The sequence below is a fragment of the Mirounga leonina genome, unplaced genomic scaffold (genome assembly GCF_011800145.1).
Source record: "Mirounga leonina isolate KUSES-001 unplaced genomic scaffold, KU_Mleo_1.0 Mir_418, whole genome shotgun sequence".
NCBI classification, from domain to species: Eukaryota; Metazoa; Chordata; class Mammalia; order Carnivora; family Phocidae; genus Mirounga; species Mirounga leonina.
In genome coordinates this window covers 6,774,955-6,800,024 of record NW_023270739.1, presented here as the reverse complement: position 1 = coordinate 6,800,024, position 25,070 = coordinate 6,774,955, and the positions used below count along the sequence as shown (strand labels likewise).

At 57.7% G+C, this 25,070-nt stretch overlaps 1 protein-coding gene across 7 annotated transcripts; it reads right to left on the bottom strand.

The window, feature by feature from the left end:
• Positions 1 to 1,768: 1,768 nt before the first annotated feature.
• LOC117998682 (casein kinase I) lies at positions 1,769 to 24,217 on the bottom strand. 7 transcript variants are annotated; one of them, XM_034987520.1, is made up of 10 exons: positions 20,551 to 20,632; positions 11,865 to 11,975; positions 11,601 to 11,749; positions 10,361 to 10,589; positions 9,603 to 9,773; positions 8,046 to 8,194; positions 3,779 to 3,971; positions 3,539 to 3,678; positions 2,711 to 2,776; positions 1,769 to 1,783 (listed from the first exon to the last, which is right to left on the bottom strand). In XM_034987520.1, exons 1-9 carry the CDS (start codon positions 20,624 to 20,626, stop codon positions 2,744 to 2,746), a joined length of 1,251 nt encoding a protein of 416 aa, XP_034843411.1. In that variant the 5' UTR covers positions 20,627 to 20,632; the 3' UTR covers positions 1,769 to 1,783; positions 2,711 to 2,743. The 7 variants fall into 7 exon arrangements, with proteins under 7 accessions (XP_034843411.1, XP_034843413.1, XP_034843412.1 ...); XM_034987521.1 differs by lacking the exons at positions 1,769 to 1,783; positions 2,711 to 2,776; positions 3,539 to 3,678; positions 3,779 to 3,971 and adding exons at positions 5,596 to 7,254; positions 7,351 to 7,454; XM_034987522.1 differs by lacking the exons at positions 1,769 to 1,783; positions 2,711 to 2,776; positions 3,539 to 3,678; positions 3,779 to 3,971 and adding an exon at positions 3,988 to 4,834 and having other exon boundaries at positions 20,551 to 20,630.
• Between the last annotated feature and the right edge of the window lie 853 nt (positions 24,218 to 25,070).

Here is a 25,070-nt window from a genome sequence, read left to right as displayed (position 1 = left end):
GCACCCATGGTCCCTGGTGGCACAGCCGGAACTCGACTCCAGGACCCTCACTCACAGGGCTCCCTGGTCCGTGGTGGGGTTTGAATCCTGGTTCTGCTGCCAGAGAGTTAGCTGTATGACCTTGGGCAAGTCACTTTACTTGTACGCTGTTTCCTCATCTGAAGGCAGGGAGATTAATAGGACCGAACTGAGAATTCTTGTGTGTATAAGCTCCTGCTGTGAAGAGGGCCTGGAACCTTCCTATGCAGTGTGGTCCTGGGCGAGCGGCATCCCCTGGACCTTGTGAGGATGGACACCAGTCCTCCTGCGGCTGAATCTGCACTTGAATGAGGTCCCAGCTGGAGTGTCTGCAGTTTTTTGAAATACTGGTTTAAAATAACCCCAGGGAGGCACCAGTCACTGGCCGAGTCACCCCCCCAACCCACTCCCAGGGCTGCTGGGGAGAACTCCACCCCCCCTCCCCCAGCAAAGAGGTGGACCAAGGGCTACCCATGTCACTTTATCCTTTGCTACTTTATTACTTCAAATTAACAACCACAATAAAGCTCAAAAAAGTCCAATATTTACACAGGAAAAAAGTACAAAATTCCCCCCAAAGTTCTTCAGTATTTTTTTTTCAGTTTTTTAAATTACAAAGTAATAAAAAGCTTTGCTCTTTAATTAAAAAAAGAAAAAGAAAAAGAAAAAAAGGGGAAAAAGAGGTAAATAAATTAGGAAATACACACACGGAGAAAACAAACAAAAATAAAGTAAAACTGGGTGTTAACTAGGAGGGGTGGATAAATCCAGTGCCCAGCCCTGACCCCAGGCTCCTCCTCCGAGAGAGAGAGAGAGAGAGAGAGAGAGAGAGAGAGAGAGAGACAGGCAGAACACGGGGAGGGTGGGGTGCCAGGTGAGTGTCAGGACTGGAGAATTAATTTATAACCCAGGAGCCGGATGCTTTCTGGAAGTAGTCTCCACGGATTCTGCCCTAAGACCAGGGAAAGCGGATGGGGCTGCCACAGGCTGCTGATAGTCTCGGGGGTTGGTAGTGGGAAGGACCCTCTGTGCTCTTCTCGAGGGCCACGGAAGTCACTGCCTACCCCTGTGTCCTTGTTAGGAGGATGAGAACCCAAAAAAGTCCGCCTGGCAGGCGGGGCGAGGCACCTGCTGTCCTGGGAGCTTCACATACAGACACACACGCACACAAGGAATCTCAGCCCCCGCCACCTCGCCACCCATTCCTCAAAGTCTTCTTGGAGAGGCAAAGAAGAGACCCAGACGTTCAGGGGACACTGGAAAAAGCCCAACACAGAAATTCAGCCACAGTCATCTCGGGGCAGTAGGAGCTGTGCCTGTCTCCTGGGGTCCTGCGGCTCAAGAGCCCCCAGTGGGATCTGCCCCTGACCAACCACACCATTCCCCCGGCTCCTCAGGCCACCTCTTGATGGCACCTGAGGACCAGCTGCGTCTCCAACACAGGGACAGCCCCTCCCGGCCGGTGCCCGTGTGGGCTGGGGCGAGGCCGTGGCGTCTGGCGAGCATTTGGCAGCCTGAAGATTGTGGACAGCGGTAAACGCGTAGGGACAAGAATCCTCTGTGCTGAAGGCATCCTATCTTCTTGCCATTGGCAAAAAAAAAAAAGAAGAAGAAGAAAAAAAAGAAAAGCAAAGAAAAAGAAAAAAAATAAAAGAAAATCCATCGTCGGTTTTATGCTGGGTTTTTTTCTTTTTGTTCTTTTGAGTGGTTTTTTTCCCCATCTTTTTGTTGTTGTTGTTTTTTAAAAGAAAATACAGTGGAGACACTAGAAGGGAGAGAGAAGACAGATCAGGTGCATGTCTGCCTCTGGCCACCCATCCGCCAGACCACCTGCAGTCCCCACGCTCCTGTCCCGAGGCTTTGAGCTGGTCCCTCTCCAGGGACATAGTGGGTGCTCCATTTTCATGGGAAGAACAAAATCTCTCTCCCTCCTCTGTCCTCTCGGTGAGCAGCCATACGTCCGCCCCTCTCTGCCACGGAAGGACTGGTTCCCGGACCTGACAGCTGGTGAAGGCAAGCCCCGTTTCACACCCCAGCTCTATGTGTGGAATGAATTTCTGCAAAGTACCTCACGCTCAGGATGTCCTGGTGTGAGGCCAAGCCGGTGAAGCCCCTGCCATGGGAGCTCAGACATTTCCCTATTCCCCAGGGAGCTCAGACATTTCCCCCCCCCCGCCAGACCCCCCAAGAACATCTACCACCTCTGCTTCCCCAAGCCAGGCCCCAGAAGAGAGACCTGCTGTACAGCACCTCAGGCCCACATGTGGCCATGGAAGTCCCTTCGAGATCCACGCTGGCCACTCTGAAGCCCACCAGGGCCTTCTCTTACAGCTGATAAACTCCCAAGTACATGACCCTATTCTACGTGCTAACAGCCCAGGGGCTGAGGCAGGACTAAAGGCCTGGGGGAGGTCAGGGTGTGGGCCCCGGGACTGTCTCTGCTAAGAACTAACTCTGCAGACTATTTTAAGGATGGAAGACTGGTCTGAGGGCAGAGGAAGGGTTCTTCCAGCAGCAATTAGCTGGTATGGGCCAGGCTGAGTCAAGTAGCTCTGAGGTGAATTCTCTCAAGAGCTGTTGATTTGGGGTGGAATGAATTTCCCTATCACTCCACAACACACACTCCTCTCCTCCCGGAGCCATGGGTGTTTCTAGACCTGGCTGGGCTGCGTCTGCAGCATTGTTGACTCACCTAAGCAAATACTGGTCCGATGGTGGCTCTTCCTCACTTCCCGAGATGGTCAAATGGCACGCTTGTCTTTGGGAGAAGGCACAAAGGTAGACAGGGGATCAGCTGCCAATGATGCAGTCTAGCAAGTCTCCCCCTACCGTGGAGCTCTGCGCCCACCCCCACCACCCCTGCAGCCAAGGGAAGGGGGTGTGTGTGACCTCAATGACCCTAGAAGGCAGCTGCTTCGTAGACAAGAACGTTGCCCAGAGAGGCAAAGTAGCTGCTCCAGGCCACACATACGTCAGGGCCACCAGACTCCCAGCTCGTGGCCCGTCCCGAGGCTCACCCACCACAAGCAAAAGGACCAAAGCAGGTCTCCTGCCCGCCTCTGCCAAGACGCCTTCCCTGGGCAAACCACAGACTCCCCCTTCCCAACTTTCCTAGTCTAAATGTGGTCCCAAGTGGGGCCACCAGCAGAATCTGCCCATCCCTCCATCCTGTGCTGACCTGACCGGGCCCCGAGGGGGACTTCATGATGGCCTGGACCACGAGCCCCTCCTCCGGGAGCTCCCTGCTGCCCACCCGGACTGGGCCCCGGTCCCGAAGGCAGGATCCCAGCACCACCACCTGCTGGGGCAAGCGACTTCTCTGAGCCTCAGTTTCTACTTTGCTCACTGGGGCTAAGCCAACCTCAGGAGATTAAAAGAAGCCAAGGCCCTGCTCAACAAAAGGGCCCGCTCCAAGGTTATCGGAGAGGCGAGAACAGAAGTGCCAGCCCGGACTCCCTCCAGGCCATGGCCCCTGGGCACAGTGGTGAGGCATGGGAGGGCTGGAGTGAGTGCAGCTCACCTGTGAGGCTGAAATCCGGGAGACCTCTTGCCGCCCAGTGAGGTCGGAGGATGAGACGTTGGCAGGCGCACCCCTGTGTAGCCTCATGCTCACCTTCCTCTCTCTGTCGACTCGTGAGATCGCTCTGGGAGAAGTATTGCCTAGAGGGTGAAAAGCAGGGGGAGGCCACCCTCAGTGTCCGGGTCCCCGGCTGCCCTGGCCCCCCTCGGGCCCAGCCCACTGCGCAAGGTCCCCGCTCACCAGCTTGCTGGATGCGGGAGGCTGGGGTGGAAGCCACAGGCTCGGCAGCACTGCGGAGCCGGTTGGCGGTGGCCCCCGTGGGTGGGCCAGGGGGCAGGGCTCGGGTTGCGGATCCCCGGAGCTGTCCCATCCTCTCCTCGCGCTCGTGTTCTCGCCGCTCCCGGTCCACGTCCTCGGGGTTCCGGGCTGCGCCCTGTGGGGACGAGATGAGACCTGGTCAGGCCTGTGAGGTCATGGTGCTCGGAGATCCAGCATTCCCGCAGCGCAGAGCATGGGGAAAGAGGCCGGGTGGGCACCTGGGGAAGATGCAGCTCAGAAACCCTCTGGTCCAACCTCCTCCCCACAAGGCAGGAAGCCCAAGATGCCTGGAAATGACCCCCAATCACACAGTACAGAGAAACAAAGCCACACAACCACCCGGAGGAAGGAGGAAGCTGGGTCTGAGGAGCAGAGCGAGGTCACTCTGCCCTGGTCTCATGGGGCTGAGGCAGAGCTGGGAGGGTTAATGCCCCAGAATGTCCAAGGGCACTCCTTGGCCCTCCCAACCTGGGCCCCTACTGTGTTCCGAAGCCCTCAGCCCCTCAAAGTTTCCAAACAAGCAGGGCAGGTGTTCAGAGATCCAGAGAAAGAGGAACAGGCTAGCTAAAAGGCAAGGCCAGCGTTTGAACCAGGGCACCAGCCAGGGGATTTGTCAAAGGCTGTTCTTCCCCTGTCCCTGGACCGGGCAATGACTTCTGGCAGGTGCTGTGGGGGAGGCCCGGGGACTCACACAGATGCTGCCGGCCCTGGGACAAGACAGGAGCTCAGGGGGAGCTCAAGGAAGAATGGGCTAGATGCCCTGTGGAGGAAAAAGAGGTCCAACAGGCAGGCTGGGGCGGAAGGGTTCCGTGAGCCCCCAGGGCCTGCCCTTCAGCCACTGCCACCCCAGTGCAGGAGGAAAGGAGAAAGGCTCAGAGAGAGGAGCATGGCATGGGAGCGGCACCTGGCCGCATTACCTAGTTGGTCCCGGGGTCGTCCACAGGGAAGGGCAGGGGGCTGGCATGAGGGGGGCCGCATCTGTGGAGGAGAGAGCTGCAGGCTGAGTGGGGGGCCTGTTCACGGGCCATGGGGTGCAGACTCCTGCAACCCTGTGTCTCTCCCAGGGACCTGGCCAAGAAGGCCCTGCTGTCCTTGGGGAATGAGGGCTGGGGGCGGCCCTTGCCTTTAAGCAACTCCAGGAGATAGGGACTAGGGATCAGAATGATCCCTGAATCCTAGTGAGGAATCGAGGCCCGAGGAGCCCTCATGACCCTGTGTGGGGTCACACAGCTCAGGGCAGGGCCAGGGTCTGAATCCAGGCCTCTGTCACCCAATCCTACTCTGTACCCCCAGAGGACTTAGGAGGGACGCACATCCCCAGCCTTCCCACCCACAAGCCTATCTGGGCAGGCCTGGAACCGCCAGGGCGCTAGGTCCTGACTCCAGTACCACCTCCCCTCAGGCCATGCCCCCGGCCCCGGGCTCCCACTCGGTGATAGGATGGCAGAGAGCATCTCAGCCAGAAGCAGAGCAGGCCTGTGTTAAGAGCTGCAGCTCCGCTCAGGAAACCTGCGGGCCGGGCAGGGACGAGCTCATCCCCGGCCTGGGCCAACTGAGGCTGGTGAAGCCAAGGGATCTGCTCAGAGGAGTACAGCCCTGGGCTGAGCGAGTGCGCAGAGGGCTGGAGCCCCTGCCCCTGGTGACCCCAGCAGGCTCGGGTCAAGGCCAACCCCAGAGCAGGAGGAGCTACTCTCCACGTTTCCATCCAACCAGTGACGCCTCAAGAATTGCACACCAGGGAGGTTTCTTGGCTTTTATTTGCCCACAGAAAACACAAAAGGTCAACATCAAAGTCACACAAGCAACCAGCCCTGTTGTGCGGACCCCTGTCCTTGGCTATACCAAGTCTCCTCCTGGCCTGCTGGTTGGACCGCGGAACACAGTGGCTCCGTGTGCTGACGGCAACGTCCCAGACTCTGGGGATCCAGGGATTCTGGGGCCCTGATGCTACACGGGGTGGCCACTTCAAGGACAGACGCTCTCAGTCAGGGGTGGGATCCTTCCCACAGGAGTCCGTAGCCCTTGGTGCCCAGCATGGTGTCCAGTCCATAGGTAAGTGCTGGTAATGGCACCAGAGGCCTGGCCTTGGGGTGAAGACACGGAAGGTCCCCATTGCATGTCTGCAGATGCTTCTGCCAACAGGCAGGTGGAGATGGTGGAGTTCACCGTGGTGGTGATGGGGTCAAAGGCGCCCAGTGATCCAGTCCAGGCCCTCAGGTCAGAGATCGGTGCAGAATAAGGCTGTGGGTACCTCTGCTCAGCTTCTGACTCTAGAGCCTGCCTCAAAGGGGACCCCAGGAAGGGGTCAGGGTGCCAGCAATGGGCAGGGAGGGTGCTCGTGGCCTGGTTTGAGATGAGATCTTGTCAGCTGGATGGTTCCACGAGAGGTGCTATAAGGAGCCATCTAGAGGAGCACTGTCCCACAGAACTTTCTGTGATGATGGAAATGTTCACGTCTGCCTCGTTGGACAGGAAAGCCACTGACCAGCCACAGGTGGCTCCTGACAACTTGAAACGTAGCAAATGTGACTGAGGAGCTACATTTTCAGCTTTGATTAATTTTAATTAATTAAAAATTAGCCACACGTAGGCAGTGGCTACCATATTGCATGGTGCAAGCCTTGACAACATAAAACCCATTCTTGGAGCTACACTGAGCAGAAGGGCCAAGCCCATCCCTGAAGCCGACCCACGGATGACTTTCTACACGGATGAGTGCGTGCCCGGTGTCCAGATGCCCTGAGCAACGAATGCCCTTTGGCGAGAAGATCTGGCCCTTGGCCCTCGGCCACACTCCCACCTGGAAGGTCTGGGGTGCAAGGTGCCCCACTGCCCATCGCCCACCCCCACCCCTCGAGTCCCCTGGCCCGTGGGACCGCGGCTCTCCGCCCGACCTCTGTCGAACTCCTTAGGGAACGGTACCCAGCGCTGACCCCTACGTCCAGGAGAATAAGCCCTCGGGTCCTGAGCATCTGACGTCCGCCACGAAAGGAGAGGCACACCAGCATGAAGCGCGGTACAGGTGAGGGGCATTTAATGAGTTCAAGTTCAATACAGAGGCCACCGTCGGGGTCTTGCTGAAGCCGCTCCCGGTGCCCGTTCCCACCAGGCCCTCCAGGGCAGTGAACATCGTCCCTCCTTCAGGCTCGGTTCATCAGGCAGCTGATTCATCCCCAAGAATCTCACGGCAGGGCCTTCACCACTCCCTCTCCACTGCACCCCACCAGGCCAAGGGACACCTCCTCAGGCCTGGCCCCGATGGGCTCAGACACACCTGGTGACGTCAGAACTGGGGCCCCGGAGTCCAGACCACAGGCCAGTAGTTTTGGGGGGGCAGCTCCTCCACCTCCTCCAGGGGCCTATCTGGAGGGCCCTGGGTGCCCAGGGGCGCCGGGCACCTGGAAGGGACAGAGAGCACAGCAGAGGCTCAGCCTCTTGTGCTCGCCCAGCCAAGTGGTAAATCTTGGAAAGGCCGGGCCTTGGAGGGTCCTTACCAGTATGAGGGTGAGTACGTGGGCCCGGCACAGGGACAGGGGCGGGGGCAGGGCAGCGTGATAGCTTCGTTGTCACGGGGCTGAGCCTGGCTCGAGGAAGCCCCCTTTTCCAGAAGAGACGTGAAACAAGACACACGATTTCACAGATTCCGGAGCTCCAGGCACCGCTGACGAACGCTTCTCCCCACCCCACCCCCCCAAGACCCTTAAAAGAGGGAGACAGAACAACCGCCTAGCAAGACCCAGGGTCCCATGACCAGGAAGAAAGAAACCACAATGAATGGGTCCAGGCTGGCCAGAGGGGCCACGGTGAAGGCAGCCGCCTGGGACGTGCAGAACAACAAGAGCAGGGTGGTGTAGGCGACGATCAGGACGGCCGGGGGGCCCGCCAGCGCCATCCACGCGCCACCGAGGGCACCTAGGAGGGACTCAAGGCCCGGCCAGGTCCTCTTGGGCCTGGCGGGAGGTGGTGCCCCCCTGCCCCACTGCCCAGAGCGGCACGCGCGGTCAGCACAGATGAGGCTGGAATGGGGGGGCCGCGGGGACTCCGGGAGTCCAGCGAGGTCGCTGGCACTGTCCAGCTCATAGCCTCCACTTTTCGGGAGCCCCGCCCGCCAGAGGGTCACTTTGGCCTTAAGAGTCGGGGCCTTCCCCGTCCAGTCCCCCAAGCCCGCCTTGGCCTCCAGGTGACTCACGAATTTGAGCATGTTCCAGTCGAAGACGTAGTCGTAGGAGAAGCCCTGCCGGTGGAAGAGGTTACGGAAGAGCTGACGCAGGTACGAGTAGTCAGGCTTGTCATCGAACCGCAGGGAGCGGCAGAAGTTGAGGTATGTGGAGAACTCGGCTGGCGGGGGTCACAGAAAAGGCTGCCGTGAGGCCCAGGCTCCCCGGGCCCCACCCCCGCAGCCCGGGTTGTCCTGCCCACCCACTGTCCCTCCAAACGCTTTCAATCTAGGAGGGGACAAGAGGACGGCAGAGCAGAGCGACGGTCTTCCTCACAGCGCTAAAACCCTCGCGAGCCGGTGAATAGGCCCTTGAAGACTCGACTAGACCCAAGAGCTGGGAATTAGGAACAAGCGCTCCCTCACAGTAAGGAGCACCGCAGGGCCTCAGGCCACCGCTCTACCTGCTCTTGCCAATCACTCTGGGGACCGGGCATGCAGACGGCAGATCAAGAGCTGCCATAAGATCCAAAGGACAGTCAAGGGCCCAGTGGGAACTCCCAACATGACCAAAGCCACAGAAGGCTAACTGTGACCCAACGTGACCAAACACAGAAGACCGAAGACACAGAAGGCATCTCCTCCTCCGGAAAGCGGGGGCGGGGAGAGCCCTTGTGAGCTAACAGCAAATGTATGTATACTGGCCTCTGCCATTCCTAAAACCCCCGTAAATCCCTAAATGCTAAGAGCGCTAGGAGCATCTTTTGTTCCGATGTGGTGACTCCTAATGGCCCCTGGATGGGTGGGGGCTGGTCACCATCAAGACCAAGCCATGCTTAGAAGCTTAGCAGCTTAGAATTTTCAGCGCCCCACCCCCAAACACCACTCTAGAAGGGAGAGAGGCTGGAAATAGAGTTAGTACTCGCTTATGTCTACACAAAGAAGCCTCCATAAAAATCCCAACAGTATGGGGTTTGGACAGCTTCCAGATTGGTGAACTCCCCATAGAGGAGGGTGACACGCCCCAGCTCCATAGGGACAGAAGCCCCTGTGCTCAGGCCCTTCCTTCCCAGACCTCACGCTATGTATCTCTTCATCTGGCTATTCATCCACATCCTTTATCGTAGCCTTTAGTAAAGGGGTATGCAAAATCAGTTTCCCTGAATCCTATGAGCTGCTCTAGCGAATTCATCCCAGCTGAGGAGCGGGGCGCGGGAACGTCAGACTCACAGATGGCCGGTCAGAGCCCGGGTGGCAAGCCGGACTCGTGACCGGCACCGGAGGCAGGGATGGGGGCAGTTTTGTGGGATCGGGCCCCGGACCAGTGGGATCTCCCGCCGTCTCCAGGCAGACGGTATCAAAATGGAGTCAAGCTAGAGGACACCCAACAGGTGTCACAGAGAACTGCCTGGTGGGGGGCAACGCCCCCCATGTGCGGTGAGGAGAAGCTTCAGAGGCTCACAGGGCGAGGAAGAACGAGCTTTTCCTAATATGCTGCCCTCGCGGGACGAAGCAGTGACAGCCCGGGACTAAGGCTGTGCGGCCTTGTGTTCCGCTCAGAGGGGCCGCCTCCCCCGCGGGGCTACTCACAGGGGTAGCCTTTGCAGAGGACCTCGATGGGTGTCGACATCTTCTTCTCACTGATGCGCTCATACTTCTGGCGCTTGGTGGCCGCTTTGAGGCCCTGCCAGGGCAGGGAGCCCAGGTTGAAGTACATGAGCACGTAGCCCAGGCTCTCCAGGTCGTCTCGGCGGCTTTGCTCTGCACGGAGTCGAGGACAGGGTGAGGGGCAGGGTCCACCGGGGCTCCTGGCCAACAGAGGACCCCCTCCTCCAGGATACGCCCCCCACCCCCTCACCCCGCTGCCCCGCACGCCGGCTAGCTGCAACTCCAACACAAACACCCACGGCTCAGGGTAACCCTTCTACAGGAGAAGGCCTGGGGCCGAGCTTTCCCTACTCAATCTGGGCCTAGTTCCTCCAGCCCAGGAACCTTCTCACTCAACAGCTTTACAGCAGGCACGCTGGTGCCCCCTTGCCAGCCCACTCTGGGGACAGGGCACAAGTGTGGCCTCAGACAGGGCCAGGGTCAAATCCGACTCTGGTACCTGCTAAGCCGCACGACCTGAAGCAACGGTGTTGCAGCTGGGAGCCCGGCGCCCCCCACTCCACCAGGCCGCTGTGGGGATGACGTCAGGCACGTTAAGGTGCTGCTACGTCACAGCTCTCCTCCTGGAGGGGAAGGCCTGACTTTGTGGGCCCAACGCGGGGAAAACATCCAGCTGCAGAAAGCCAGGGCCCTGGCCCGCAAGCCCACGGCTGCACGGGGCTCCCGGGCCTCACACTCACCGATGCCCAGGTGGGTGTTGATGGAGGCGTAGCGGGCAGTGCCAGTCAAGTTCTTGTTTTCCCGGTAGGGGATGTGCTGGTGCGTGCGGGCATCCCGGTATTTCTTGGCCAGGCCGAAGTCGATGATGTACACCAGGTTGCCCTTCTTCCCCAGCCCCATGAGGAAGTTGTCAGGTTTGACGTCCCGGTGTATGAAGTTCTTGGAGTGGATGTACTCGATACGGCTGATCTGGGGGGGGAGGGGGGGGGACAGCAAATCATTCAGCAAGCGGTCCAGGGAAGGGCTTTCACCAAGCACTCAGGGCCAGGCCCTGCACTGGGGCCCGAGGGCTGGGGTGGTAGGGACGGAAAACACACATCCGTGGTCCCTGCCCTGGGTAGGGCAGAAAGATCTGTCTCTGTAACTATGTGAGATGATCTCAAGGGGTAGGTCAGAGAAGACTTCCTGGAGGAAGTGACACAGACGGGAATTCTGAAAGAGGAGTTCACCGAGGTTGCTGTGAGACAGGGAAAGAGAGCAAGGTAGGAAAGCTAATGGCAAGATCTAGAAATGAAGCCCGGAAAGGCATCTGGGCCCGAGGGAAGCCTCTGCTGCCTGGCTCTACACCCTCATCGGACTTGGGGGGCCGGAATTAGAGAGGCATTTCGAAGGCTGTTCTAGTAACAGCCGCAGACCCAGACCCTGCCTAACAGGAGCTCCGTGTATCATTCCGGGTCCAAAATCCTATGCTTTTCTATTTTTAAAAAAGGTTTCCTGCCCTGAGTTTATAAAGGGCTTTAGGATCTAAAGGTTGCTTATCATCTGTTCTGGTCCAGGCACTGCATGGTGTCCCACTTGACCCCACAACAGCCCAGCAAAGGGGACACTCTGATCTGAGACAACTGATGGTCAGAGAGGCTTAGCGATCACCTAGAGTCAGCATACTGGGGTGTGACCCAGGTCTGTGTGATCACTAGCTTTAGAATCACCCCAGGGCAGAGTCCCAGGTCCTACCCCAGAAGCCCAACCCAGGAGGCCTGGAGATCTGCATTTAACCCTCCCTCCCCCATTCTACAGCCAATGATCAAGGTCCCCTGGTCCTGGTCCATGTCCCTGTCACTGCCTCCTGCTGTGGCATCCTCCAGAGGCAGGAGGCAGGGCTGGTACCCTGTGCCTGGTGGGGAAACAGAGGTTGGAAGGGAAGCCGCAAGCCCAGCAGGGCCCACAGTCCCTGGCTGGGGAGGGTAGGTGGCGACTCACCATCTGGTCGGCCAGGAGCAGCACCGTCTTGAGGCTGAACTTGCGGGAGCAGAAGTTGAAGAGGTCCTCGAGGCTGGGCCCCAGCAGCTCCATGACCATCACATTGTAGTCCCCCTCGGCTCCGCACCACTTGATGGATGGGATTCCCACTGAGGGCCAGAGATGAGGGTGTCAGAGTGGACCCTCGCCCACACATGCACACTAGCATGCACACCCCACCCCGAGCTCCTCAGGCTCCGCCCCCAGGCCCCACCCAGCCCTCACCTCCTCCCTGCATCATCTTGTAGAACTTGCTCTCGATGTGCAGCTGCGGGTGCTTCGTTTTCACACACTCAAGTTTGATAGCAACTTCTTCACCAGAGGCAATGTTGGCACCTGCCAGGGGCGGAGGAGGGGCACAAGGGACCCGGGTCACGCTCGGCCAGGCAGGTGGCCTCAGGTCAGGGCCAACTTGGTTGTCTGACCCTGAGCAGCTCAGCGCCCCTTGGGGGAGGCCAGAAAGGTGGCAAAGGGCCCAGCACTGCATCCAAGGGAAGCGGAGGGACTGCGGGCACAGAGTGGACACCCGGCCCAGCTTGGGCAGGAGGGGAGGGGGTTGAGCGGCATGTGGGAGGGGAAGGCCGGGAGGAAAGAACTGCAGACATCTCAGAGAGCCACGGGCTGGTGCAGCAGAGAAGGCCAGACGTGAAGGGAGACGAGAGGGACTGCAGGGGGCTCACAGATGACGTAAGAGGAATTTTATCCTGGGAGTGGGAGCCACTGAGCTGGAGAGGAGTGAGGTCAGAGGGATGTCAGGCTGAGGAGGAGAGGCGGGCGGGGCCAGGCTCTGTCTCAAGAAGTCCCAAGAGTCTGCGGCCATCCCACCCTGAACGCGCCCGATCTCGTCAAGAAGTCCTAAGAAAGGGGCGCCTGGGTGGCTCAGTTGGTTGAGCGACTGCCTTCGGCTCAGGTCATGATCCTGGAGTCCCGGGATCGAGTCCCGCATCGGGCTCCCTGCTCAGCAGGGGGTCTGCTTCTCCCTCTGCCCTCTTCCCTCTCATGCTCTCTGTCTCTCATTCTCTCTGTCTCAAATAAATAAATAAAATCTTAAAAAAAAAAAAAAAAGAAGTCCTAAGAAAGACCCAAATCTAAACTGTGCCTTGCCTCAGTTTCCCCAGCTCTAATACTGAGTGGGCTGAGCTAGAGGCCGGGGGCCAGACTGAGAGAGGCCAGGCGATAAACTGAAACAGTTGAGCCTTAGCACACACACACAGCACGAGATCCAGAGGAGGGCACCAGCGCCGGAGAATGTAGGATGGGAGAAAGCCTGTGTCTCAAGTCAGGGGAAAAGACGAGGCTCTGCCGTAAGCGCCCTTGGAACCAGTAGTTAGCCATCTGAGGAAAGACACCATAGTTCACGCCCCACACACCAGGAGAAATCCCAAGTGAAGCCAAAGTTTGTGTGATAAAAAGAAAAAGGTGGAGTATAAGTTAGCACAGCCGCTTTGCCTTTTTTGTTGTTGTTAAGTAATCTCTACACTGAATGTGGGGCTCGAGCCCATGACCCCGAGATTAAGAGCCACACGCTCCATGGACTGAGCCAGCCAAGCGCCCCAGCACAGCCACTTTGAAAACCAAGTTGGCGGGCGCCTGGGTGGCTCAGTTGGTTAAGCAACTGCCTTCGGCTCAGGTCATGATCCTGGAGTCCCGGGATCGAGTCCCGCATCGGGCTCCCTGCTCAGCGAGGAGCCTGCTTCTCCCTCTGACCCTCCCCCCTCTCATGTGCTCTCTCTCAGTCTCGCTCTCTCAAATAAATAAATAAATCTTTAAAAAAAAAAAAAAACCAGGTTGGCATCTACCCAGTAGAGTTGAACACACACATAACCCTTTCCCAAGCAAGTCCACTCCCGAGTATATGCCCTTCAGAAACATGTGAGCTCCAGGAGGACAAGAATGTTCACAACTGCCAACCACCCGAATGCCCAACATCAGAAGAACGGCTAAGTTGCGATGCAGTCGGAGAGAGGGAGGCCACGGGGCAGGGCAAAGCAACAGATACCGGCTCCAGGCGGCTCCCAGCATCTTTTTTTTTTTTTTTTTTAAAGATTTTATTTATTTGTCAGAGAGAGTGCACGCACAAGCAGGGGGAGCATCAGGCAGAGGGAGAAGCGGGCTCCCGCTGAACAAGGAGCCTGACGTAGGACTTGATCCCAGGACCCCGGGATCATGACCCAAGCCGAAGGCAAAGGCTTAACCGACTGAGCCACCCAGGCGTCTCGGCTCCCAGCATCTTAACGCTCAGTACAAGAGAGCAAGGAGCTGCCCTGTTCACGAGAACCCAAGGTGAAGACAAGCCAGTGCCCAGCAACGGGCTGTGTGGACAAACTGAACGCATCTCTCCATGCAGCGGGATGTTATTCAGCCACAGAAAGGGAGGACCGACACATGCTACAACATCGATGAACCTTACAAATGTGCTAGGTGAACAAGCCAGACACCAAGGCACAGATGCTGCCAGATTCCATTACAGGAAATGTCCAGAATAGGTTAAATCTGCAGAATCCGGGAATAGACTGGTGGTTGCCAGGGGTGGGGAGGGGGAAAGAAGGTGTGCCTACTTAATGGGTACGGGGTTTTCTTTTGGGGTGATGAAAATGCTTTGGAACTACACAGGAATGGTGGTTGCACAACACTGGGAATGTACCAAATGCCACTGAATTGTGTATTTTGAAAATGGTTGTGTTATGTGAATTTCACCTCTGTTGAAAGATAGGGAGAGACAGGAGAACACAGGCACGGTTGAAAACACGCAATGCTGAACAGGGTTAGGTCTAGGGATACAAACGTAATAAAACTCTTTAACACGAGGGAACAATTTCAACGGTCAGATGGTGGTGCCCTCTGTGAGGGGAAAGCAGAGGAGGGGGCACGATGGGGTGGCAGGACCCTACAAGGTGACAGGCACATCCTCTCTCAGGGGAAGGGGGGGGGACGGTGCCTAAGAGCATGCATATTTGCTGTATGTCTTCTCTTGTTACCTACTCAACACTTAATAAAAAGACAACAATGAGATCTGAGAAGAAAAGAGAGCATTGCCTTACAACTTTGGGGTAGGCAAGGCTTTTTATCCCTGATTTAAAATCGAAAGGCCATTAAAAAAAAAAAAAAGGAAAGAAAATGGCTCCATCCCATCCAAAAAGGGAATCCACGGCAAAAACACCAGCAACAAAGTCCTAAGAAATATACCCGTGACTTATCAGCGGCAAGTGGCTGGTAGCACTAATATGTGAACGAGCTCCTACGCATCAGTAGGAAAAAGACCAAAGGCTCAAGGGAAACAGGGTGAAGGATCTGAACAGATACTTCAAGAGAAAGAAATCATTAATATAAAAACGGCGTACTCCTATGAAAAGATGCTCAACCTCCTTGTGAGAGAAACGCAGACGGTCCTCAAAGAGTACTCCCACCTATGACTGGCAGGAGTCCCGCGGTAAGATGCCCGCGCTGGGGGGGGGGGGCAGGGCCGCGGGGCAGTGGGCACCGCGCCTCAAGAGGCCCGGGTGTGAACCGAGAAATTCGGCTCCCGCTTCGGGGGTGCGCTCAACACCCCAGTGAGTGCAAAAGGGGCCTGGATGAGGCTGTTCGCAACAGCAAAACCTGGACACGGCCCAGATGTCCATCATTCTGGGGCTTGGTTAAATAAAGAATGGCCCATCAATAACATGGAATACAACGGAAAAAGAATGAGGAAGCTCTCTCTGTGCAGAAGTGGAAAGATCTCAAAGATACAGGAAGTGAAAAAGCAAAGTACAAATCAGTATGTATTCTATGCTCTTTCCAGTTTAAAAAAAATAAAAAGATGGGGGAAATAATACGGATCTGTGTTTGGTTGTATCTACATAAGAAAACACTGGGGGTGCCTGGGGCTCAGTTGGTTAAGCGACTGCCTTCGGCTCAGGTCATGATCCTGGAGTCCCGGGATCGAGTCCCGCATCGGGCTCCCTGCTCTGCAGGGAGTCTGCTTCTCCCTCTGACCCTCCCCCTTCTCATGTGCTCTCTCTCTCTCATTCTCTCTGTCTCAAATAAATAAATAAAATCTTTAAAAAAAAAAAAAAAGAAAACACTGGAAAGAAGCATGAGAAACCAGTGAGGGCCGGGCAGGGCTATGCTGACCGCTAGCCCAGGAGGGGACATCCACCAGGTTCTAGGTTATGGGCTGCCACTTTTCCCGACACCTCTGTTGGGATATAATTCACATACTACACCATTACTTCTTTTTTTTTTTTTAAACATTTTTTTTGTGTTTTTTTTTTAAGATTTTTAAATTTATTTGACAGAGAGAAAGACAGCCAGAGGGGGAACACAAGCAGGGGGAGTGGGCAGAGGGAGAAGCAGGCTTCCCGCAGAGCAGGGAGCCCGATGTGGGGCTCGATCCCAGAACCCTGGGATCATGACCTGAGCTGAAGGCAGACGCTTAACAACTATGCCACCCAGGCGTCCCCACAATTACTTCTTTAAAGTATACAGTTCAGTGGGTTTTAGTATATTTGCAAGACTGCGCAACCTACACCACAATCGATTTTAGAATATTTTCACTATCTCTAAAGCCCAAGACCCTTCAGCATTCGCTCCGCATCTCCCCCAAGCCCCAGCTCCAGGCAACCACTCATCTACTTTCTTTCTCTATGGGTTTGCCTATTCTGGACGTTTCTTTTAAATGGAATCATACAATATGTAATCTCTTGGGACTGGCTTCTTTCACTCAGCATGTTTTTGTGTTTTGGTGTTTGGTTTTGTGTGTTTTCATTTTTGAACCCCATAAAATAAAATTAAAATTAATAAGAAAATAGATTACCAAAGTCAGTGAGCAACTGGAGAAAAAGTACTTGCAAACTGTGGACTGCTTCTGGCACATTGACACTCGTCACTGGGGAGAGCCACACACGTTTCTGGAGGGCAGTGGGGATGTGGCGTGGCAGAGTCTGTTCTGAGGTGTCAACAGGTTTAGGGGAGTGCCTGGCACATAGTAAGTGCTCAGTGGAAGTTGGGTTTGGTAAGAACGGGCCCCTGGGCTTCAGACATGGGCCCGGCGACCTAACCGTGGGCAGGGCAGCAGGAGGAAAGGCCGCACGGGCTCCGGAGGCGTGAGCAGGACCGTGCCAGACAGAGGTCACAGTGGGTACAAAGGTCCGACAGAAGTGGGGCGCAGTGAACTGAGTGGTTTGGTGCAGCTAGAGCTTGAGGTAGCTGAAGAAGACTGTGGAAGAGGTGAGGGAGGGAGAGATCAGAAGGGTCTCAAATGCCAAGCTAAGATCTTGGCCTGAAGCCTGAGACTCCAGGGGCCAGGTACGCATGCCTTATTACAGGGATTCTCAGCCTCCTGGGGCCCAGCGATTCTTTGCTGTGGGGCCTGTCCTATGCACTGTAGGATGGTTAGTAGCATCCCTGACCTCTACCCACTAGCTGCCAGTGGTACCCCCTTTTCCCTGAGCTCCAATGATCAAAAATGTCCCCAGACCTTGCCAAATGGCTCCTGTGGAACAAATCCGCCCCCCCATCCCTTCCTCTGTTCAGACCCACTGGCATATTAGAAAGGACTGAAGAGGACGTGAGGGGCAAGGGAGACCCAGGCGCTGATGGTGACCGCAGCCAGGCAGGAGGCAGAGACCTAGACACTCTGAAACTAGGGCCTCTAGCACTGTGATTCGGCAGACAGATGCAGGGAGGCAAAGTGCTGGGGAGAACACCCTTCCCCGAGATGGGGAGGGGCAGGTTGGAGGAGCCCTTTAACCCCTGAATTCCCCTGCCATCCTGCAAGGACTACTGTTTGTATCTCTAGTTGACACGTAGAGAAAGTGAAACACCAAAGGTCAAGAGACCAAACGCCACACTAACTTCCCCAGGACAGGAGCTCGCTCTCAGGCAAAGCCTTCGGGTGGCTGCAGAGTGCTGGAAAACGGCCACAGCGGGCTGCCCCCCACCCAGGCTCCCACCACCACGAGGCCCCTCGGCTGCCTGGGAGTTGTCAGGAAGCCACCGGCCTTCTCTCTGATCTCCCTGAATTCTCACTGCTGGGGCTCAGATAGGTTAAGTAACTGGCCCAAGGTCACAGGACTCGTGGGGGCAGGGCTAGGATTTGAATGTGAGTCTCCAAAGACCCTGCTTTTTTCTCTATTCCAACCGCCTAGCATCTCATTCATTCCATCAATAGACACATACTGAGGCCCGGACCAGCTGAGGTAGCCCTGCCCTGGATGAGCTCAGCTCGCCCTCTGTGGGAGCAACAGAGGGGAACTCTGACTAAGTGCAAAATGCCAGGGCAGGAGAGGTGACCCAGCAGTCAGGGACAGTGGCCCTGCGGGGGGACGGTCCAGTCTGGAAAACACACCTGGACACAGAGAAGGGCTTGGAGCTGGCCAGCCCTAGGATCTGGGGCCTGCGGAAGTCCTGGGTGGGCAGAGGGGGTGACCAACCTCACATGGGGGCTCATGCAGACATCAACACAGACACACATAATCAGGGACCTGGCTGGACTGGAGGTGCAGAAGAAAGCACGCTCAAAACCACCTGTTGGGGAGTACTGATCCCCCGCCATTTAGAACTGAGGAACAGAGACTGAGAGTATAGCACAGGGAGCTCGTGAGGGCGCAGAGCCAGCAGGGGCAGAGGGGACACGGTCTCGGCTGCTCCTGGGCCCTGTGCTGCTGACCCGAGACCCTCAGCAGAAGCTGTGTGCCTAGAAGCCACATCCACAGAGAGCTCGCCTGCGGCTGATCCTGGAAAGCAGGGCCTGGAGGCCGCGCCCAGCCCCACCTGCAGAGGCCATCTGGAGTCAGGCCCTGGCACTGACACCAGTGACAAGAATGTGCCCAGAGCTTGGAACAAAGGGAGCCAGCGAGGCCAGCCGGGGAGGCCCTCCAATCACCACTGTCCCCACAGCAGCAAGGCAGGGGCCCAGGAAGGAGGTGGCAGGACACAGCGCCATGCCAGGGCCCCCCGGGCCTGAGCACCCAGCGGAGGCGGACAGGGGCATTGCTCTCAGGGCCGAACTGGCTCCCTACCCCTACTCGGGCCCAAGAGGACCCAAATCCTCTGACAGTAGCAAATCCCAAAAAAGACTGCGGGTTGGCAGAGGACACAACATAAAAGCACCACAGCTGGGCCGAGCACGGACAGGTATTGTGCACAATGGGATCTCACTCTTGCTTCCCACTTTGCAGGCCTCATGACCCCATTTGACTGATGGTGACGCCAATACCGGCAGAGGTCATCACCCACACAAGGGCATACAGCTAATGGAAGAAAAGCCAGCACCCAAACCCTGGTAAATTTACTCCAGAGCCTGCACAAAAGAGAAGTAAAGCTAGGCTGGGTTTTTAAAATGAACTAGATAAACAGGAAGTCCTGCCCCCAGGGAGGTCCCCCCACATGGACCAGGGTCACTAGCTTTCCCAAGGACCTTGGCCTGCTCCTCCCCTCTCAGGCCTCTGTTCCCTTCTGTGAAAAGGCGGCCCTGGACTGGATGTTTCCTAAGAGCAGATGTGCATCTGTACCAAAAGCTACCGCCCCATGCCTTTCTGCCCTTGGTCAGCCAGGCTTCACCATCACACGCTTTCCCTGTGGGGACACCAAGGCACAGAGCAGCCCCATGACTGTCGCACGGCTGCACAGAGCCAGGTCTGGAACCCAGGTCTGTCTGAGGTCTCCCTCCCGTGTTCTGTCACACTCTCTCACTCACATGGGCATAAAGGCTGCCTTTTCTAGTGTTCGAGAGAAGCACTGGGCGGCCAACCTGACCATTCTGCACCTGCTTCTCGACGTGTGCAGAAGAACAGGGGGCCTCCATCTCTACCCGCTGCTGTGCGGGGCGACCACATTCAACCACATTCCAAGAGGACCCTGCCCAGCACCAACTACGTGCTCAGACAATGTCCCCTCCCTGTCCCCTCTGATGGGGAAGGGGGCAGCTCACGGAGAAGCAGAGTTCATACCCCAAGAGGGCAGAGACCCAGACCATTGGGTAAGAGACTGCCCCCCGCCTCCCGAGTTCAGAACCAATGAGCACAGCACACGGCCTTGTTGTTTTTCTCTGCCCGGGACAGAAATTATTTACTTTCCTTTTCCAAGGCGGGAAAGAGAGGCCAAGAGACAGGAATGAGGATAAACCCCAGGGACTGGACACCCAGCTCTACCACCTCCCATTCGCGATTACCGACACAGGATCTCCCCTCCAGACCAACAACAGCAAGGGAAGGGCCGTGACCCCTGACCGCACACGCCCTCGGGAGCCGAGAAGGCAGCATTTGAAGGCAGGAGCCTCTTCTTTGCCAGGTTGAGGAACAGGGCTGAAATGTCAGTGATTTGCTTAATATGACAATATGAGAGCGAACTTAGACTTTCAACAGGAAGCACGTCCGGAGAGCACGATCCTGAAAACTCCGACCAGACCCCTACCCCCACCCCTACCCAGAGGTTACTGGGAGAGCCTACGTCACTGTCATTCCGAAGCCTGTCTGGGCTGAATTCCAGGGGCCAGAGCAGAGGGAGGGGGCCCAGCTGGGAGCGAGTGGTAGCCCAGGCCTCTTCTGTCTACCAGCATCCTTCCCCCAGGGGGCAAGAAATAGGGGTGCTACCCCAGCCTGGGCCTTCCCACGCCCAGCTGGAGACCCCGGTCATCTGCAGCTGGAAACCAGAGCTAAAAATACCCTCCTCTGTCCAGCCTGCAGCAAGTGGGAACCCCGCCCCACCCTGACTGTGTGACCCCACTCCCCTGGCCTGCCTCACCCCCAACCTGCTGCTTCTCTCCCCACCTGGCATGGCCCTGGGGACAAAATGACCAAAAATGTGCCACTGGAGGCCCGGAGCCAAGTTCTGGCCGGAGAGCCTGAAGTCCTGGCACATTTCCTCCTACTTGTTCCCAGCGCTGTCCCAGGGGCCCCAGAACCACCACGCTGGAGTCAAGGACACTTACCCAGGTAGATGTCTCCAAAAGACCCACTCCCGATCTTCCGTCCCAGGCGGTACTTGTTTCCCACGCGCAGCTCCATGACTCTCTCTCACTGCTGAGGGAAGCAGAGATACGGGGGTCAGGGAGCTGGGGAGCTGGGAAGGGAGCCTCACCGGCTAGAGCCCACCACACCCCCCTGCCAAAGGCCAGGGAAAGACGCAAGGAACTTGGGAGACCGACATTCTCCCTCCCATTGTACAAGAGGAGAGCTGGCCCGGCTTTGCCTGAGGGCACCCAGGTGTCAGGTGGGCCGATGGCCTCCACAGGTGAGGAATAGCTGAGGCAGGCCGAGGCCGCGTGTCAGGGTAACCAGGCAGAAGGTAGAATTGGAGATAAAGCCCCAGAGGAAAGAGCCAAGCAAGCATCTCCTCGGGGGACACACGTTCGGGGAACCTCCAACAGGAGTCTCTCAGGGACAGGCCAATCACAATGGGCCAAGACCCTAAAAGGAAAATCAAAGACAAAGGGGGTGACGGGGAGGGGGGAAATCAGGAGCTGATCATTCTGGGGTGCTACCATGGCAACCACCAGCAAGTTCTAACCTCCAGGGATGGAGGGTCCCAAAGGAGTTCCTCAGCCCCTTTAGGACTCAGAAATGACAGGGTCCCCTGCCCCGACCCCCAAGCCCCCATGCTTCTGGTAACAAGAATTGGACACCAGGCCTCCGCAGCCTGGCCCCGTCTTTCCAGAGGCCAGAAGTTGCCAGCTTGCAGTGTGCCCTGCAGGAGAGAGGCCTCCTCTCCAACTCAGAGGGCAGGCAGGAAAGGGGGCCCTGAGAACATCCAGTTGTCTCCCCATCTCGACCTCACGACACCAAGCACCTCACACAGGCCTCTCTGCACAACATTCTTTGAATGGCCGGTTTGGGGCTGGCTTCCTTCAAGACTAGAAGGAGGGTCTCCTTAGAGGGCCCCATAGAGCAAATGAGGGGACCAAAGCCAGGTTTTTAGCCACCAGGCTCTGGGGTGGGAGGAGAGGTCTGAGGGAGGGATGCTGACTGGAGCCACTCTCCTCCTTCCCGTGTCCCATCCTGGATGCCCAAGCTCATGCGACATCAGGGACCACCCTGGTAGAGACCCTCTGCCCTCTGAGGTCCGGGCCAGCAGAAAGGGAAACTCCAAGGCCAGGAGATGGTTTCTACAGTTAGGTGATAGGCGACGGTGGACTATGGAACAGGGAGAAGGATGGGGGATCCCTAAGATCTCAGAGTGTCTAGAAGAGGGGTCTTCCTCTGCAGACAAGGAACTCAGGCCTAGAGAGCCCATCACCTGCCCCCCACTCCCCAGCAGCAAGTTGGTGGCAGTCTCCTCCCCTGGGACTCAGACAGGGTTCCCCGCTGCCCCCACCTGACACACACAGGAGTTATTTACTGCCAGGGCCGGGAAGTAAAGCAGGAAGATGGAAATGCAGCTGTACTAGGCATAGCAGCCGGGCCCCTTCCCTATGCCCAATGCTATCCCCAAAGCCAAACCCACCTGGGAGGGGAGATGGGAGAGATTTAGTTTGCAGATGGCGGGGCTGGAGCTCTCGGCACCCCCTCCCGCAGAGGCAAGAAGCCAACGGCTCCTGCCCAGGAGAGACATCCAGCCCCAGTGGCTAACTCCCAGCGGAGCCGCCACTAGCCCTTCACTGAGGACCACAAGGAAGGAGCCTCCAGCCCATGCCAGCCAAACTCTGGGCTCTCAACCAAGGGCCTCTGCCCACACGCCTGGCCGGACCCGGCTGAGGTGCCGTGGCTGCCAGGGGAACACGCTCCACATTTGCAGAAAACTCACAAGCCACACATTTCACATACACAGCGAACTGTGTGTACACTCCAAAGGAAAAAAAAGAAAAGCAGACACACACCATGAGACCCATGGTGGGGCGGGGGGCAGGGGGGAGGAAGGGGGGGTGTCGAGGGTGTGTACACACACAAACACTGCCCTCCCCCGCCCCTGTTCTGTTTTCCGCCAACGCCAATTCAGAGACCACACATGGCAGCCGGGAAAGCCGCAGGTTAGGAAAGGAACATAAATATACCCGCATCCTATATTACATAAATACCCACGCCGGGTTATATAAATACCCGCGCCCTCCGTCTGGGTGCCTTACATAAATACACTGCACATGACCCCCCAGCCCCTCCCCACTCACCGGGCTATGGGCAGAGACGGGGAGAAGAGAGGGTGCAAACAAACCAGCCCTGATGGAAACCACTGCTGGGCGCTAGCCACCCAGACCCAGGGGGCCAGGCCCCCAGGGAGAGCCTCCACTGTCCCAGCACTGTCCCCTAAAAAGCCTCCCAGAGGAGAGGAGAAAGGATTGAGTCAGGAAAAGGAGAAGCTTGCCAGTTCTTTGCCGCTTCTCCCATGGGGGGGTGGGGGGGTGGAATAAACGAAGTAAAAAAAAAAAAAAAAAGGCAGACGCAAATCCGGAGTTTCAGCTGGTTAAAGAAATTACACAAACTACCAAGCAGCAGAGCACATGGGCAATTTTCTTACTCTCTGACACCCCCTCACCCCAGCCAGGGCCCTGGTCACTGGACCATTAAAATAAAAATTGGAGGGACATTCTAGACAGGAAGGCAGGGGAGCCCCAAGCCCAGGCATTCACTGGGCGCAACTTCTGACACCCTGGATCCCTGTCCCTTCTCCCCAAATCCTTCTCCCTGAAGAAGGTTGTGCCAGAAAGAACATATGCAAGAGAACTAAGGGCAAAGTTGGGGAGGGGGCTCACCCCGCTTTGAGTTTGGGCGTGAAGAGGAGCTCGGGAATCCTCTCTCTAGAGATAACCCGGACTCAAACATAGTTTCATGTTCCACAGAGACTTGCAAAACATGGATTTCTCACGGGCAGAAATGGGAGAATCCGATCTGATAAATAACCCCCACCCCTTTCTTTCTCTCCACAAAGGAAAACAGAATCGGTGGCTGGGTGACCACACACCCCATCACCTCGGGGGCCCCCACGCGCTCCGGAGCGCCCCCCATCCAACATGCGGGAGCAGCCTCGCTGACCCCCAGGTCCCGAGCTCCGAGCCAGGAGAGAAGGGGGGAGGCGCTGCTGATTGTCCGGCGAAACACACAGAAGCCCGGGGTTTGGCCGAGAAGCCCGAATCAACAGTATCAACAGTCTCGGGTGCCCCCAGCGCCCCAGTCCCGGACCCCCCTCCCGTAGGGTCCCCCAATTACAGCCCCGCGGTGGCCTCTCGGCCGGCTGGGGCCTTGAAGGGTCCAGCTGGGGGAGGGGGAGGCGAGCCGGACTGGGGGGGCCTCCCCCGGTGAAGCCTGCAAAATAATAGTCACCCTCCTCCTCCTTGTCCCCAGCCGCGCCTTTGTCCTCGCCGGGCCGAGCGGGCGGCGCCCGGGCTGCCCCCCCCCCCCCGTACCCGAGTGCGAACGCGCGTGTGTCCGCCCTCCCCTCCCCTCCCTCTCGCGCAAAAACAAAGAGGCGGAGGGAGCCCCGTTTCCCCCCGGGTTTGCGCCCCTCCGCGGGTCCGCGGCCCCCCAATATTTACCCCGCCGGGAAGGCGCCGGTGCCGGGCCGCTGCTCGGGGGGCTGCCGCGGGCGGGGGCGACCCGCCGGGGCGGATGCCGGAGGATTCGCGGAGCCGCCCGGCGCGCCAGCCTCTCCCGGCCCAGCCGCCGCTGCCGCCGCCGCCGCCGCCGCCGCCGCGCTCCGCTCCGCTCGGCCCCGGCCGGGCTCTGGCTCTGGATTCTCGCCGCCGCCGCCGCCGCCTCCCTCCTCCGGGCCCTCCTACCCGCCCGCCCCCGCCGCCGGCTCGCGCGCTCCCGCCCGGCGCGCACCCGCCGGCTCCCATTGAGCCCCGGGCCCGACCGCTGATGTCATCCCCGGCCCGCCGCCGCCGCCCCGGAGGATTTAAAGGGCCCGCGCCCTCGGCTCCCAGGGACTCTGGGGAGGGGGGTGCTCAGCCGGGAAACACGGTCCGTACCACCCCCCCCCCCCCCCCGCCTGGCCAGGAGAGCGTTGCAGGAACGCGGTCTTACGCGTGGGGCCGGGGAACACACACAGCCACCGACACCCTGATCCAGTCTGGGGCACAGGTGGAAAAAGCTGGGTGGGGGTGGGGAGGAGGCGGGCGCACAAAAAGCTGGGGTTTTCTAGATCCAAAGCCTCCTCTTCCCCCGGTTCTCTCTCCTCTCAAACCAAAGCAGTGGCTCCCTGCGAAGGCCGCTGCAAAAAAAAGAATGTTTGGAGAGTTGGGGGCTTCAGAGTCCTTCAGAGAACACAGGCCAGGTTGATTCAGGAGTCAGTGATTTGACAGGACAGCAGGAGATAGAGAATGCCATTGACCAAAGACCCGGGGAGGTAGCTACCCTCACCACCCCCCCAACCCCTCACCCCATAGAAAGGACCCTCCCAGCTCTTCCAGCAGTGCAGACTGTGATGGGCATGAACCCCAATTCTGGTCTCACTGGTTTAATGAGGAACCCTGCACACTCCCGGGGAACTAACATGAGTCAGGGTCCCCAGTGGTGCAGG